Source organism: Canis lupus, chromosome 1 (genome assembly GCF_003254725.2).
Source record: "Canis lupus dingo isolate Sandy chromosome 1, ASM325472v2, whole genome shotgun sequence".
Taxonomy (NCBI): domain Eukaryota; kingdom Metazoa; phylum Chordata; class Mammalia; order Carnivora; family Canidae; genus Canis; species Canis lupus.
Window position 1 is genome coordinate 117763158 of NC_064243.1, and position 17004 is coordinate 117780161.

The 17004-nt window shown below is 44.2% G+C and overlaps 1 protein-coding gene and 1 long non-coding RNA gene across 10 annotated transcripts in view; both read right to left on the reverse strand.

Annotated features, from left to right (window-relative positions):
• Positions 1 to 17004, reverse strand: part of ZNF599 (zinc finger protein 599) — a 45041-nt gene that overhangs the window by 2512 nt on the left and 25525 nt on the right. For 5 of the 9 annotated variants that reach the window (XM_025425150.3, XM_025425151.3, XM_049095582.1 and 2 more), the window contains 2 exons: positions 8205 to 8331; positions 6158 to 6253 (listed from right to left, as the gene is read on the reverse strand). In XM_025425150.3, the coding sequence (XP_025280935.1) occupies positions 6158 to 6253; positions 8205 to 8238 (130 nt within the window). In that variant the 5' untranslated portion in view covers positions 8239 to 8331. Of the gene's footprint in view, positions 1 to 3831; positions 3993 to 6157; positions 6254 to 8204; positions 8332 to 11057; positions 11522 to 17004 lie in introns of all 9 variants that reach the window. The other 4 variants (XM_049095611.1, XM_049095612.1, XM_025425147.3 and 1 more) reach the window with 2 other exon arrangements.
• Positions 9750 to 10643, reverse strand: LOC125752762 (uncharacterized). The gene is made up of 2 exons (XR_007402950.1): positions 10316 to 10643; positions 9750 to 9999 (listed from the first exon to the last, which is right to left on the reverse strand). It is a non-coding gene; the product is annotated as an uncharacterized LOC125752762 (long non-coding RNA).

The window sequence follows — 17004 nt, forward strand, 5'->3', positions numbered from 1 at the left end:
AATTATCCCTCTAATGCTTATGGCATTTATATACATCTTAGCCCACATTTACAATTTCTTTCTTCACTAATCCTTGGACTCTTGACATCTTTCAAAGGTAACCCAGGAAGAAAAGCTGGGGCAGGGCACAGAGAATCTGCAATGGGGATGAGTCCTCACTCTCCAGAATGGAGGAGGGTGGGCAGAGTAATGACTACACAGTGTGTAAAGACTGTGCTCTAACATCTCATGGTATGACAGCACGGGGAAGGTGCACCTAACTTGGCCACATGGGAGACAGAAAGAGGTCAGTGCCGGCTACCTGGAAAAGGTGCTATGGGAGCTTCTCTCTAAAGGAGAGTAGGAATTCCCTGATAGAGGAATTAAAAGAAAGAAACTGCAGATGACAGCAAGTACATCGTGCGGTGTCTTGAGAGAATGCTGGATGCCAGGCAAAGTGAAGAGGAGTGAGAAACTACTGGGTGGACGTACTGAGTCTAGTTCGTCTGAGTGAAGACCCCACCGAAGTAAAGACTGAGGTGAACAGACACCAAATGGATATCATCTAGATGAAGAGAATTATAAACTTACCATATTAATGAAGATCTATATGAAAAGGAAGGTTGGTAATATACAGTTGTTCTTAAATTCATCTATGCAAATAAAATCCGAACAGAGTTTTTCAAGAATACGGACAATGTGATTGTGGAATTTATATAAAAGAACAAACAGACCAGGCTACCTTCTCAGAAGAATAAAGAAGAGAATCTTGCCTTTTGAGGAATTCGGATTATGATGATTATACACATCAAGGCAGTACAATGTAGAAATAGATTTGAGATAAACTATCAAACTGTCAAAGGGAAAAACAGAATTAGGAGCTCAGAAATGGGGGTGCCTGGGTTGGCTCAGTGGTTGAGTGTCTGCCTTTGGCTCAGGTCGTGATCCCGGGGTCCCACAAGGAGCCTGCTTCTCCCTCTGCCTATGTCTCTGCCTCTCTCTCTGTGTGTCTCTCATGAATAAATAAAATCTTTAAAAAAAAAGCTCAGAAATGTATGAATTTTGGAATATGACAGAAGTAGCAGAGAGGCCCACTGAGAAAAGGAGGGGCTATTCAATAAATGGATCCAGAGAAGTGATTTCCCATACGGGGGAAAATGAAATTGCATTCCTAACCTCACCCCACACAAAAATGAACTCCAGACTGATTAAGACCTAGCTGGGATCCCTGGGTGGCGCAGCGGTTTAGCGCCTGCCTTTGGCCCACGGCGCGATCCTGGAGACCCGGGATCGAATCCCACGTCGGGCTCCCAGTGCATGGAGCCTGCTTCTCCCTCTGCCTATATCTCTGCCTCTCTCTCTCTCTCTCTCTCTCTCTCTGTGACTATCATAAATAAATAAAAATTAAAAAAAGAAAAGACCTAGCTGTCAAAAGCTCAACATTAACATTTAGTAAATCATAAAAATGACTATCTTTTTGAAAGTGAAAGATTTCATAAACAAGATACAAAAGCATTATCTATAAAAGAAAAGACTAGTCAATTTGACTAAACTATAACTTTTAAAAAGGCAAATAAGGGTAAGTTAATATCAGATACTATAGATTACAGAGCAAAGTAAAGAGTGAGAAAAAGAGTGACATTATAGAATGATAAAAAGAGCAATCCACCAGGAAAACCTAACAAACCTAAATCTATATGCAACAAATATCAGAGCCAAAACTGAGTTCAAAGGAAAAACAGACAAAACCACAATTACAATTGGGAACTTCAACGTTCCACATCCAAAATGAAAACTAAGCATATGTGTATGAGCTAACATTTCACAGAAGATATACATCAGCCAATCAACAAAGGAAGAGGTGCTCAGCTTTCTTAGGTATATGGGGAGGGCAAAAAGACCACAGTGAGATATCAAATTATATTCACCCAACTGAAAAAAACTTAAGAACATGACAATATCAAGTATTGGAAAAGACACAGATCCACAGAATTGTTAGTATAATGCAGGTGAAGTATAAACAGGTAAGATACCATTTGAGAAAACAGCAGGGCAGTACCTAGTGAAGTTCTCCTTTTGCTCACTTATAATAATAAAAAAATTCTAGCCCTAGGAACCCTATTAAGAGAAATTCCTACACATTTGCATGAGGACATCTGTACATGAATTTTCACAACAGCACTCTGTGGGTATTAAAAACTGGAAACATGAAAATACATGAGCACACTGTGTTATAATCATGAAAATGACTATAGAAGAAAAAAAATGAATGAAGTATACTACATGCACAGTCGATCTTAATATACTGTTGAATGAAAAATACAAACAACATAAGACAATATAAACTATAATATACTTTTTGTAAAGTTCAAAAAAAAGCATGTGTACACGAGTACAATGAAGTAATTTTTATTTTTTTTATTTTTTTTATTTTTTAAATTTTTATTTATTTATGATAGTCACACACAGATAGAGAGAGAGAGGCAGAGACACAGGCAGAGGGAGAAGCAGGCTCCATGCACCGGGAGCCCGACGTGGGATTCGATCCCGGGTCTCCAGGATCGCGCCCTGGGCCAAAGGCAGGCGCCAAACCGCTGCGCCACCCTGAAGTAATTTTTAAAGTCCGTTTTCAGAATGTCAGTTATAATGCCATTATAAAATCACATACATAGGTTACAGGCACCTCTGTGTTTATTGCAGCATTATTTACAATAACCAAGATATGCCCTTGGGCTCAGGTCATGATCCTGAGGACCTGGGATCAAGTCCTGCATCAGGCTTCCTACAGGGAACCTGCTTCTCCCTCTGCCTATGTCTCCGCCTTTCTTTCTGTGTCTTACATGAATAAATAAAATCTTAAAACAATACAAAAACCTCTTTCGTGGTTTCTACTGAAGTTAATCATGTACCGACACCATGATCCAGCCAGTCCACGTATTTGCATATTCCCAAGAGAAATGTGCTTACATTCAACAAAAAATATAATCAAGAATATTCAACTCTGGAAAATGAACAAGGGGTAGTAGAAGAGGTGGGTGGGGGGTTGGGGTGACTGGGTGATGGGCACGAAGGGGGGCACTTGGTGGGATGAGCACTGGGTGTTATGCTATATGTTGGCAAATTGAACTCCAATTAAAAAAATACTCATAGCTGCATTCTTCACAATATTCTGAAAAATTCCCATATACCAGGAAAATGGATACACATAATCTATTCATTCACTGAGACATTGCATGATTAAGAAATAACTCATTTTGCAACCACAGGAGGGAGCCTCAGAGCCATAATGATTATCAAAAGACAGCTGTAACAGTATTATGTATCATGAGGCTCCATGTATAAGTCTTTAAAATTAATCTACAGTGATTGAGTTGAATGCCAGCTACTTTTATAAAAGGGAATATTAACAAGGAGCAAAAGAAACCTGTGAAGTGCTGGAAGTATTTCTTGACCTGTGTGGTGGATACTTGGGTTTATTTATGTAATATTTCATAAAGATGAACCTTTAAGATTTGTATATTCACTATGTATAAGTTATACCTTAGTACAGCAATTAAAAGAAAATAGTAAAATAGAAGGGGAAGCGCAGAAGTCCTGCAGAGCTGACTCTTCCGAGAATGAGAAAACTGCTCCCAGAAGCTTGGTTGTTCAGATCAAATAGTCGTCAACAATTATGTGTTGGAGAGCCAAGACTGTTTTTTTTTTGTTTCATGCTTCCCCCAAGCGTCAGAAACTTCTATGTTTTTCTATATTGAGTAGAGAGAAAGTGAAGATACAGAAGAGGTAGGAAATAAGTGAAGACCCAAGGTCCCAGGTGCAACAGAGTCATGTACAGCTTCTTGTAATTCCTACCTCATGGTGCTTACACCCTGTTATGATGCCCTCTGGCAGAATGCTGCAGGCTCTTGATATGCTTCTAAAGAATAGGATATGGCAAAGCAGTGGAATGTAACAGATGAGGTTGTGTGTTGGTTGCATCCCTCTCGCTGGAGTCTCTCCCACCATCACTTGATCAGAAGAAGGAAGCGGACATGTCGCAAGGTGTCTCTGACGGTGGCTTGTAGTGGATCCCACCAAATTGAGCCTAGACCTCTGACCCACAGGTGAGAAACAGTAAATGAGTGATATTTTAAGCTATGTTTGTGGTAATATTAGATGGACAGATAATTAAGGCAGACAAAGTGTGACCTAGACTCTCCTGGTGGAATTTGCCATGAGAACCCTTCCACAGGGATGAGAAGGAAGCTACAGGATGAGTCTGTAAGGGTTAAAAGGCAAGAAAGCCACGTGTGAGACTCTTCTCAACGTGAAGTAGGTCACGGGCTAAATTATTGGTAGCTAGGTGTGGGGATATCTGGAAGAAGGGTGAGTGGATGGGGAAGAGGATCAAAGACAAAGAATGGACCAGAGACACAGACCAGATATGGGGACAGCAGTCAGAAATCTGTTAGCAACATTGCAGGCAAGAGACGAGTACAGCTTGGACTAGGGTGTAATGTGGAACTGACAGACCTGGTGAAGGTGACAGAGTCAGGACATACATCAGATAGAACACGATAAGAGTCAGGAATGGCTGGAGAGAGGGTATGAAAAAGATGGAGGTGTTGTGGGATCGTCCTTTTGTTCCTGGCTTTCTTGACTTGCTGAATGGTAAGACTAGTAATTGAAAATGGGAAGATGGGAGGAGTGGGCCAAATCAAGTGAAGATATAGAACTGCAGAGGGGGGAGAAGGTGTGAGACAGACATGGATGTGTAGATAAATAAAGGATTGGATGAAAGTGGAAGAGGGTGGGATGCAAAGTTAGAGATAGTAATCTGCAGAAACAGAAAGGACTGTCTTTTCTGAATTGGGAAAGGAAGTTTGAGATATCATGATTCATTATGACTAACAATGCATGAATATTACAAACATAACTTTTGTTATTTTGTCATTTACTCTGGGTCAGGCAGTGTGCTATAAGCAGTTTCCTGTTATCTAATTACATTCCCAAATAATCCGACAATGCAGAAACTATCATTACTTTTTCTAATGTAGGCTAGTTTAGCAGACCGAGGACTTGTTCATATCCCTGGCTCCTTCTCCTTGAGCACAAAGCTAAGCCACATTTCCCAGTTTGATGTAACAAGTAGCCTAATGCCCAGGTCTTGTCAATGGAATGTGAATGGAAGTGATGTACGTGTGCAAGTGGATATGATTATGGATCTTCCTCAACTCATGATGGGGTTATAGCCCAATAAACCCATCTAAATGCATTTAATACAACTAACCCACCGCACATCATAGCTTAGCTTGGACTACCTTAAATGTGCTCAGTACACTTACATTAGCCTATAGTTGGGCAAAATGATCAAATACAAAGATTATGTTATATTAAAGTGCTGAATGTCTCATGCATTTATGGACTATTGTACTGAATGTGAAGAACAGAATGGCTATAAGTGTACTGGTTGTTTACCCACACGATTGCATGGCTGACTGGGAGCTGCAACTCGCTGTTGCTGCCCAGTACCGGAAGAGAGTATCGCTAGCCTAGGAAAAGATACAAATTCAAAATTCGAAGTCCAGTTTCTACTGAATATACACAGCTTTCACACCATTGCAAACTGGAAAAATCCTAATTTGAACCACTCTAAGTTGGGGGCCATCTGTATTCTCCTTCCCGCCTATTCCTCTTAGCCAGGTGGATGATGCCAGGGCATCATACTGTCAACAGAATGCACCTGGACCCCTAGAATAACTATGTGGTATGGAGTTCCCCTGCAGATCCACATTAACCATGTTGTGAATGAAAAAAAAAAAAAAACTCTTTATCTGTTGACCCACCCAGATTTTGGAGTTTATCTTTTACAGCAGAGAATTAACTTAGCTTGACTTGTATATCAAAGGTACAGCGAGATCATGCAACTTCCCCAGGGTCATGAGGCTGGTGAGTGGCCAAGCACTTAGAGCCTGATCTTACTCAGTATATTGAATCCTAACCCTAATAAAGGCAAGAGTTTGATGGGATAGAAAAACAGGGCAAACAAAGCTGGAGTACTACATCATGAACCAAGACCACAGGAAGGCCATAAATGAAGTTGCCAATGGAATTTCAGACAGTGTTCCCCTGGGTAGTCTCTCAGTTGCCATGAAACCCTCTGCCATGACACCCATCTGCCAGACTCTGAGCCACCCACCTGTATGGGTGCTTTTGGAGAGGCCTCTGTTCACTGACCACAGTTCTTGCCCATGCTCCAGTAGGTAGATCAGCTCTGGTTTGGGAACAGGATGCCCTGTGCATGGAGAAACAAATGGGGCATGGGTACACAGGTAAGGATAAAAGGTAAAGTCTCAAGTATACAGGAGTACACACCTTTCACATGCCACCATGAAACTCCAGAAAGGAAACTTCACACCTTCCAGAAGGCTGTTCCCTAATTAAGCCAGATGGATTCAACCTCTCCGTGGATCAGGACTACCTAAAGATGTCTGGTTCTGAACACAGAACGAATTAAGTCAAATCTCTGGGCATAAGGACAAAACACAGCAAGTTTGTAAAAGCTCCCCAGGTGATTCTGGTGCCCAAGGATGGCTAAACACATTGGACAAAGTCGACTGCTGGGTCGATTTACTGGTACTCAGTTGTCTGAGGTTGGCCATGACCTAAACCTGCTACCCATTCTGAAGAGAAAGCCTTTAACCCAAGTTGGGAAGACAGAGCTGAAGGTGGGGACCTGCTGCCCTACTTGCTGCTGTAGCATCCTATGGCTACTTAGAGGACAATGGCCTGATGACCTAGACCAAGGGGAGAAAGCAAACAAACACAACCAGGTTGGCATCTACCAGGCCAGGAGCCAGCATCATCTCAGGGCTTCTCACCAGGTGAAGTCATTATATTTTTCAGGTGTGAAATCAGTAGGAGGTTTTCTGGCACCTGCACCCAAAAGCATTTTGCAAAATGAAAAGGTTTGAGGACAGGAAGACTCCGAGGAGAATCCAGCGACTAAGGCACCGGGACCCACAGAAACTCCAACTGGAAAATCCTGTATTGCAGGCCAGAATGCATCCAGTTGTCATGTAGCAAATGTCCACCGATGTTTGCTAGAAACCTGGCACTGAGCTCAGTGCTGGGGCAGTGTCAAAGTCCAATCAGACCTTCCTTCATCTCTGTTATGGGACTTGGCTTCTCCTCCACCTGGAATGCTATTTCCTGTGCATCTCCTTTCAACAACCTATCACAACGGTCACAAACTAACACCACTTACTGTACTGGAGAGACCAGGTGGACACAAACCTGGGAGAGCCCTGTCATGGTAACCATTTGGATGTCTGGGAAAAGAGGGACCGTGGGCCTCCATTCAATTAATATTCAGACCGATTTCTGGGTAAACTGGCCATTTAAAATTTCAGTGGGAATATATGAATATTGAATATATGAGATTTACTGATTTAGTACATATAATAAGCACATGTGTCACATTTGCTTATGTTCCCAGTTGTATTCTAAACACTTCACAGATATTAGGTCACTTGGGCTAGGTGAAAGGTTACTACAAAAATACAATAAAATCAAAAGAACTGTATTAGTCCCAGGAAGTTCATGCTGCCTCCACAAGGCTGTGTTTTCTGAAGGGGAAATTAGCTAACAGACCCAACATCAAGCCCAGACTCTTGCAGCAACAATCGGAAGGCAAGAAAGGAGGGGATAAGGAAGTGCATTCTTAGGTGCCCATCAACGCCATTTGATGATGTGTCTGTACACCCTCTAAAATTATATCCCTTAGCAGCAGAGAAGGAAAGCATAGGCCTTGGGAAATAAGGGACAATTGTGCAGGCATCAGGGGCCAAAGAAGCCATTTAGCCAAAACTGCTGCTTAGACACCAGGAGCACTGATGTCAAATATCTGTCTGTCTGTCACCCACTTTTTGGAGAATTCACAGGTCCTGCCAACTGGGCTATGAGGACATTTGATCCAATCAAGCTGAACCAATCACCTTACCTATTATAGGAATCTGGAATAAGGATGTCAGATTGAGGCCAGCTTTTATTAAGAATGTATTTCTTATACAACAATCCCTGTTGCAGACACAGGGATATCAATGAAAAGCTTAGTCCAGAATATGCTGAGGCTGTAGAGAGACAGGAAGTAGGTCCCAGATGCCTTCTCAATCGGCCATGCTTATATAGAGAGAAGGTGGAATGAAAGCCTGGGGGTACCACTCAGGAGAGTGTGGAGTCCTTACCCAGTGAGACCAGGAGCCCACAAGTCTCCAGCATCACCTCCCGGTATAAGGTCCTCTGGGCCAGGTCCAGATGTCTCCATTCCTCCCCAGTGAAGGTCACAGCCACATCTTTAAATGATACCAATGCCTGGAACATCAAACAGAGGTGATGAGTGGCTGTGCATCTACTAGATGAGATGAGGGCCTATTGCTTGGCCCCCAAGGGAAGTCCAGAAAGACTTGAGGCCTGAACCCCTGAGTATCTCCTGAGAACCTAGCTCTGTGTTGGGCTCAGGAGGGAAAAAGATGGTGCCTCTGACAGAATAAAGGATGTGGGAGAGAAAAGCCTCCTGTTTAGGAAGCCAATGGAGAAAGATACGAAACCATGATAATCTTACATAGGTGGTAGGAGCAGATAGTAAGCGCTCTGGGATGTTAGTCTTAAGAGTAGAGAAAAATAATTCAAATAACAGATCCAGACATTGTGACCTATATGCACTGCTTGCCTGCATCTGGGGTTTCAGATGCTGTGTTAAAGCAACTTAAAGTCTGAAGGTCTGAAGCTAGACTCGTGGAGTTTAAATCCAGCCTCAAGAATCATGCTCCTGAAACACACATTAACTTCTCCGTCTCAACTTCCACATCAATACAATAACAGTTGAACGCTTCACTAGGCTGGTGTAGGAATTACAATATATTTTTTAAGGATTTTATTTATGAGAGACAGAGAGAGAGAGAGAGAGAGAGGCAAAGGGAGAAGCAGGCTCCATGCAGGGAGCCCGATGTGGGACTTGATCCCGGGTCTACAGGATCACGCCCTGGGCTGAAGGCAGCACTAAACCGCTGAGCTACCCAGGCTGCCCGGGAATTACAATATTCTTAAAGCCCCTCCATGCGCCCAGCACACTCAGTGCTCAATGCATGTTCACAAATTTCCTTCACTGTTCACAGCCCAGCCCATGAGGGAAGCGCCATCACCTCTAGGCTCACAAGCAGCAAACTGAGGCTCAAAACCAAGTGAGCCAGAGGTGTACATCTAATGAGAAGGGGCAGGATTTGAACCCAGGTCCCTCAGGTCCAGCCATCGTGGGCAGGCAGGGGGTGTGTGTGTCAGATTTAATCTAAGTATGACAGAGTCACAGAGGTAAATATCTTTCATTCACCAATCACATATTGGGCACAGGTATAGGCCCAGCACCGTTCTGAAGAACAGTGCCTGGAGATGGAGCAGAGAACAGGAGCTCACACTCTGGGGATATGGAAAGATCTCCAACAAGAAATTAAAGAAATGAGCAAGATTAAGTCATATGGAGCGAAGGGCTCTGAAAACAACAAAAGAGAATGAATTGACTGCAAACACAAGGGGGCTTTAGCTGGAGCAACTAGGGAAGGCCTCACTGAGAGGACACTGAAATGAGGCAGGCCAGGTGAAGAAAGATTAGTAACTAAGGTAGGTCCCGAAGGTGGTCAGGGCTAGGATAAGAGTAAACACGGTGTCATGCTGGAGAGTAACTTAAGGCCTACTGTGTGTTTACAACCCAAGAAACATAGCATTCCTGTACACTATCATTTTTTTTAAAGATTTATTTATGTACTCATGAGAAACGGAGAGGCAGAGACACAGGCAGAGGGAGAAGCAGGCTCCATGCAGGGAGCCCAACGTGGGACTAGATTCCGGGTGCCCAGGATCACGCCCTGGGCTGAAGGCGGTGCTAAACCACTGAGCCACCCGGGCTGCCCCTTGTACACCATCATTAACGAAAATCGTAATGGGAGTCACTCTTCAAGTACACTTCTTGATAGTCTTCCACAGCATCTGAAAGCACAGTGTTCCTATGAAAACTTTCCTAAGCCAAAACGGCAGTAAAGTGAAAAGTGTTGGGGCACCTGGGGGGCTCAGTCGGTTAAGCATCTGCCTTCAGCTCAGGTCATGATCCCAGGGTCCTGGGATGGAGCCCCACATATGGTTCCCTGGCCAGGGTGGGGGAGCCTGCTTCTCCCTCTTCCACTCCCCCTGCTTGTGTTCTCTCTCTCTCAAATGAATCAATAAAATCTTTAAGAGAAAAAAAAAAAGTATCCCCCACTTTCTCAAAGTTCCCCTAACTTCCATTTTACTTTTAGGAAGAACTTACATCATCACCTGTTTCTGCCAACCAAAAGGAATCCCAAGAGGATTCTTGTTTTTGCCTTACTAATGTTGTCTCTCCCAGAGGCCGGTGGCAAAATCCAAACCTTTGGAAAGTGGGGGGGGGGCCTGAATAAGAAAATGTGTTTAACAGGAAAACGGATTCACAGCTGCAAGCTGCAAACCAGCTTCACTTGTAAAACGCAGGCGGCATCTGCAGAGTTCAACCTGGCGACTGTCCTGCCTCCCCCGCCTGCCCAGGGACCTTCTATTCCCACCAGAGAAGCAGCAATTAAAAAAAAACAAAAACAAAAACAAGAAAACCACAAAAAAAATAAAAACAAACCCCGCGGCTCCCTTCTCCTCTCCGGCCGGGTAGAGGCCCGAAGGCCGCGCTGTCCCTGGGGTGAGCCCCGGAGCAGAGGAACCAGGCGAGTCCGTCCGGAGTGATGCGCTCCGGGTCACACACACGGAGCCTCTCCGGTTCGCTCACCGGAGGCTCAATAGTCGTCAGCACCCGGTATTCCGATTTTAGACCCGAGGGAACGGAGACCCAGGGCAGGGAAGGGGCAAGCCGAGGTCGGAGGCGGAAGGGGGCCTCCCCTTAGAGCCCCGGGCCCGGACGCAGAACCCGCACGCCCCGCCGCGTGCCTCCAGGGCCTCCAGGTCCAAGGGCACGAACGAGGGGCGGCGAAGACCGAGAGGGCGGCGACCCCAGCGCGCGTGGGCCCGCGCGACCCTCCACTCACCGGCGCCGCCATGAGGCCCACGGGCCGAGCGGGACTGCGGGGAGCGGCGCCCGGCCGACCCCTCCGCCCAGCCCGCAGCCGGAGCCGGGGCCCTCGGTGTCCGCTGTGCGGACTCCCCCGCGAGCGCCGAGGCTCCCCGGCACAGGCGGCGTCGCGGCGCACACAGCAGCGCGGAGGCGGGGCCTGGGCCCCTCCGTGTCCTTTGCTCGGTCAGGACGACCCCTCCGGGCAGCGGCCTCGCCTCGGCGCCCCGACGCGGACCCGCGGCAACCGACCCGCGTCCAGGGGGAAGACGCCAGAAGTCCCGCCCACGGCGCGGCAGGAACGCCCCTCTCCGCTCGCTCTCATTGGCTGAGCGCCCGCCGTCGACGTCACAGGCACTGCCTTCTGGGTGATGTAGTTCCGGACCGCATCTCGCGCATCTCGGGCATCTCGGTAGCGCGCTTTCTGGTCTCAGGAGATACCTGGTGGTGAAGTTCCAAACACAGATGTATGGCTTTTTGTTGTTGTTGCTGTTAAAGATTTGATTTATTTATTCATGAGAGAGAGAGAGGGAGAGAGGCAGAGACACAGGCAGAGGGAGAAGCAGGCTCCATGCAGGGAGCTCCACGTGCGACTCAATCCACGGACTCCAGGGTCACGCCCTGGGCTGCAGGCGGCGCTAAACCGCTGAGCCACCGGGGCTGCCAGGCATATGGTTGGAGAACGAGCACACACACAGATTTCTGTGGCTAGGGGATCCCTGGGTGGCTCAGCTTTGGCCCAGGGCGTGATCCTGGACACCCGGGATCGAGTCCCACTTCGCGCTCCCTGCAGGGAGCCTGCTTCTCCCTCTCCCTGTGTCTCTGCCTCTCTCTCTCTCTCTCTCTGTCTCTCATGAATAAATAAAATCTTAAAAAAAAAAAAAAATCCAGTGGTTCTTCAGCAGTGCTTCACCTGAAATAGGTGACGCCTTGACTTTCCTCCCTGTGCCCAGCAGTGGGATCACTTCTCCTTTCTGAACCAGTATTTACAATGAAAACTGAAGATAATTCTTGAATATAGTAAGTTTAAGTATTCCTCTAATTAGCTGTTTCCAACCCTGGGAATCTGTTACAAAGAAAGACCCCACTTCACTCCTACTGAGTGAAATTGTAGATGAACCATGTAGCCTAGGAGTATTTTTTTAAAAAAGAAAAAAAAGTTATATATATATTGAGTGCATAAAATATACATAGATATTGATGACAGAGTAGAAGGCAAGCTGAAGACAAAGCACAAGCTGACACCCCCCACCCCCCCCTCACACACCCCCCCTGCGCAACCACGGCCACCCCCCACTGGCCTCCCACCACCACCACCCCACTCCTGGGTAGGATATGTGTGATGTTCCCCCAGGAAACTCTCAATTGTCCTAAAGTTAATGCTTTGCTATAGGGAAAAATAACCTTAGTTTAATAATAGCAAGGCCTGCAGTATCCTGAGGGTCTTCTTTAGGATATGAAAGTCCCTTTGGATACCTCTCTTTTTCCTTACCCCCCTCCCAACTCCCAAGTATATAATCAGCCATTCCTTACAACCCCAGGGCAGCTCTTTCTGCCCACGGGTCCTGTTCCTTGTGCTTTAATAAAATCACCTTTTTTTTTTTTTTTTTTTTTTTGCACCAGAGACACCACAAGAATTCTTTCTTAGCTGCTGGCCCTGGACGTCACCAATATCCCAAAACTACATCAGATCCCAGTTTATTTTATCACATACTACCATAAAATATATACAAATCTATCATAAAATGTTAAAATTTATCAAAACTTACCCATACAAACACAGACCATACATCATCGTGCCATTTGCAGTCAAGAGAAATACAAACAAATGTAAAGATGGAATATTAAATCATAACTGCATAAAATTTACTGTAGTGCATACTGAACTGTAATAATTTCCTATCCACCTCCTGTTGTTACTGCAGTAAGCTCAAGTATAGCGAATATCCACTCAAAACACTGTGTGATGCTAATCGTTTCCATGGGAGGAGTTCATGTCTCCAGTAAATTATGTATCACAATAAAAAATGATCAGGGTTCTTGATCACTTTTCATATTTTGTGCCATACTGTAAAACTTGAAAAACACCATAAAACCCACAGAAAGTGCCACTACTAATGCTGGAAGTGCTCCCAAGGAGCAGAGAAAAGTCATTGATAAGAGAGCAGAAGGCAAGCTGAGGACAAAGCACAAGCTGAAACCCCGACAAAACCCCACCACTACCACCACCACTCTCAGGCAGGATATATGTGACATTCCTCAGGCATTCTTGGCTGCCCTAAAGCTAAGAGAAGAAAAAACAAATGGTTATTTATAGAGATTACAGTCCTGCAAGACATGAATCTCAGTCTTACATATATATTAGTGATTTACAAGAAAAAAAGCATTCTTATCAATAACCTAACTTCCAGAAGGAAGTGTAGATAAAATGTCCTTGTAACGTGCAGCCCGTTGACAAATACTTGAGGCAGACAGAGTATCCTGTTCTTTCCAGAAGCTCCCAACTGTCTTAATGTTAATGCTTTATTAGAGTGAGAAACAACCTTAACTTGACCTTATAAGGCCTCTGGGATCTTGTAAGGTCCTCTTTAGCATATAAAAGTTCTTTTGAAAACCTCCCTTTTCCTTACCTCCCCTAACTCCCAAATACAGAATCAGTCACCCCTCACAACCATGGTGCAGCAGCTCTTTCTACCCATAGGTCCTGTCCAATTTTGCACCAGACATCTCAAGAATTCTTTCTTGGCCATCGGCTCCAGACCCCTCCAACCTCACGTACATTTCAAAACTACATCATCATGACATTACAAGAAAAAGTTGAATTGCTTGATATGTATGGTAGATTGGGGTCTGTCGCTGTGGTTGCCTGCCATTTCAAGATAATTGAATCCAGTTTAAGGGCCACTGTAAAAAAAGAAAAGGAAATTCATGAAGTCATCACCACAGCTACACCAGCAGGTGTGAAAACCTTGCACTTTTTGTGAAATACCTTTTTAATATCAAATTGAAAATGCAGCTTTTAAGTGAGTGCAGGATTGCTATAAGGAATACAAGCAGACTCTAATATGATTCCAGAAAAAGCAAAGTCATTATATAACAACTTAAAGCAAAAGGATGGTGAAGGATCTACATCAAAAGGCCAGCAAAGAGTAGTTTGATAATTTGAGAAAAGTTTGGCTTTAAAAATGTCAAGATAGGGGCACCTGGGTGGCTCAGTCAGTTAAGCATCTGTCTTCAGCTCAGGTCATGATCCTGGGGTCCTGGAATCAAGCTCTGCATCTGGCTCGCTGCTCAGATGAAAAGTCTGCTTCCCACTCTCACTCTCCCTCTACCCTTCCCGCTGCCTCTTGCTCTCTCTCAAATAAATAAAAATCTTTTTTAAAAAATGTCAAGATAACAGGAGAAACAGCCAACCAAAAGGCAGCAGCTGAATTCACACCTACCATTAAGAAAATCACTGAGGGGGAAAGGTATCTGCTTGAACCAGTTTTTAACAGAGATCAAAGTGCCCTATTCTGGAAAAAAAGAAATGCCACAAAGGAGAGAAGCAAGCATCAGGATTTAAGACAGGAAGGGATAGGCTAACTCAACTGTTCTGTGCAAATGCAGTCCAGTTTATGATCAGGACTGCTGTTATCTATAAAGCTGCTTACCTCAAGCCTGGAAGGGAAAAAGATAAACACCAACTGTCAGTCTTTTGGTTGTATAATGAGAAGGAAGGCCTGAGCCACTAGAACTCTTTTTCTGGATTTGTTCCATTGGTGCTCTGTCTCTGAAGTCGGGAAGTACCTTGCCAGTAAGGGGCTGCCTTTTAAAGTTCTTTAGATATTGGACAATGTCCCTGGACACCTAGAATCCCATGAGTTCAACACCGAAGGCATCAGAGTGGTCTGCTTGGCCCCAAACTTAATGTCTTTAATTCAGCCCCTAGATCAGGGGCTCATAAGGATCTTTAAGGCTCTCATTACACATGGTACTTTATTTTTTTTTTAAGATTTTATTTATTCATGAGAGACACAGAGAGAAAGAGAGGCAGAGACACAGGCAGAGGGAGAAGCAGGCTCCGTGCAGGGAGCCTGACATGGGACTCAATCCTGGGTCTCCAGGTCAGGCCCTGGGCTGAAGGTGACACTAAACTGCTGAGCCACCTGGGCTGCCCTACACATGGTACTTTATGAAAAAGATTGTTAACATTATGGAAGAGAACCACAATAGACAGAACATCAAGAAAATCTGGAAGGATTACACAATTGAAGATGCTATTGTTGTTACAGAAAAGGCCTTGAAAGCCATTCATCCCAAAACAATATATTCTTGCTGTGGGAGGGAGAAACTGTGTCCAGATGTGCATGGTCTTATGGGATTTATGACAGAGTCAATCAAGGAAATAATGAAAATGATTGTAGATATGGCAAAAAAATAAAAAAGGTGTGGAGGGGTGAAGGGTTTCAAGATATGAATCTTGAAGAAATTCAAGAGCTAATAGGCGCCATGCCAGAGGAATGAACAGATGACTTGATGGAGATGAGGGCTTCCAAACCAGTGCCAGAGGATGAAGAAAAAAGATGTAAAAGAAGCAGTGCCAGAAAACAAATTGACATGAGATAATTGGGCAGAAGCATTATTCAAGACTGCTTTTGACTTCCTTTATGACAAGGACTCTTCTATGATATGAGCACTGAAAATAAAGCAAATGAGAAGAAGGATTGGTAAGGTACAGAAACATTTTTAGAGAAAGGAAAAAGCAAAAAAGACAAAAATTGTGATGTATTTCTACAAAGTTACATCAAGTATACCTGCCTCTCCTGCCTCCCCTTCCACCTTTTCCACCTCTTCTACCTCTCCACCCCTGGAACAGCAAGACCTTCCCCTCCTCTTCCTCCTCCTTTCCTCATCCATTCAACATGAAGACAATAAGGATGAAGACCTTTATGATGATCCAATTCCACTTAGTGAAGAGTAAATAATCATCATACTTTATAGTTAATAAACTTATCTGTTGTGTAGGTATGTGAAAAGCTAATAACTACATGGCAAGAACCGTATGAGACATGTCATCATCATGATCATGATCATCATCTAAGTCTTTATTCTGTAGAACTTTAGGATCACCTGAGAATTTGTGAAAAAATGCAAGTTCTCTGGCCCCATCAAAATTTAGTGAATCAGAAACCCTAGGGGTGAGGTCCAGTGATCTGGGCTCCCACAAACCCCCCAGGGTATTCTATACTGACTCCAGTTTGAGAAGAAAGGATACTTTAATTCAAACCCAGTGAATAAAACTGGAAAAATAGCAATATACATCTCACTGGAAGTAATATAAAAAGTGCTTTACACAGGGTTTAGCACAGTTACTGCTCCTGACATACATAATGGCTATTATTATCATTATCATCATCATCACAAAACTCTTATAAACATTTTGTGGAAGGGCAAGTCAGGCAAGTCAGGGATGGCCCTTTATAGCATCATTTGGGATATTTGTAAAAGTATAAAATACAACCATTCTCTAGTCCAGCAAGTAGTTGCAGAGGTAATCATTAATATAGTCACGTGAGAGCACACCTTCATACTACTTGTCTCCTTTAAAAATTTTTATTCTTAAAAATAGATCTTGCAGAGGGGTTTCAGAAATTATAGGTAGATGTACTGATTTCATAACTCAACACCCAAAAAACAAACAAAAAAAAAAACACTCAAGAAACAGGCAGAAGGCACGAACAGACATTTCTTCAACATACAAATGGTCAACAGACACATGAAAAAATGCTCAACATCACTTGGCATCAGGGAAATACAAATTAAAACCACAATGAGATACCACCTCACACCAGTCCGAATGGCTAAGAAAACAACACAGGAAACAACTTATGTTGGTGAGGATGTGGAGAAAGCGGGACTCTCTTACACTGTTGGTGGGAATG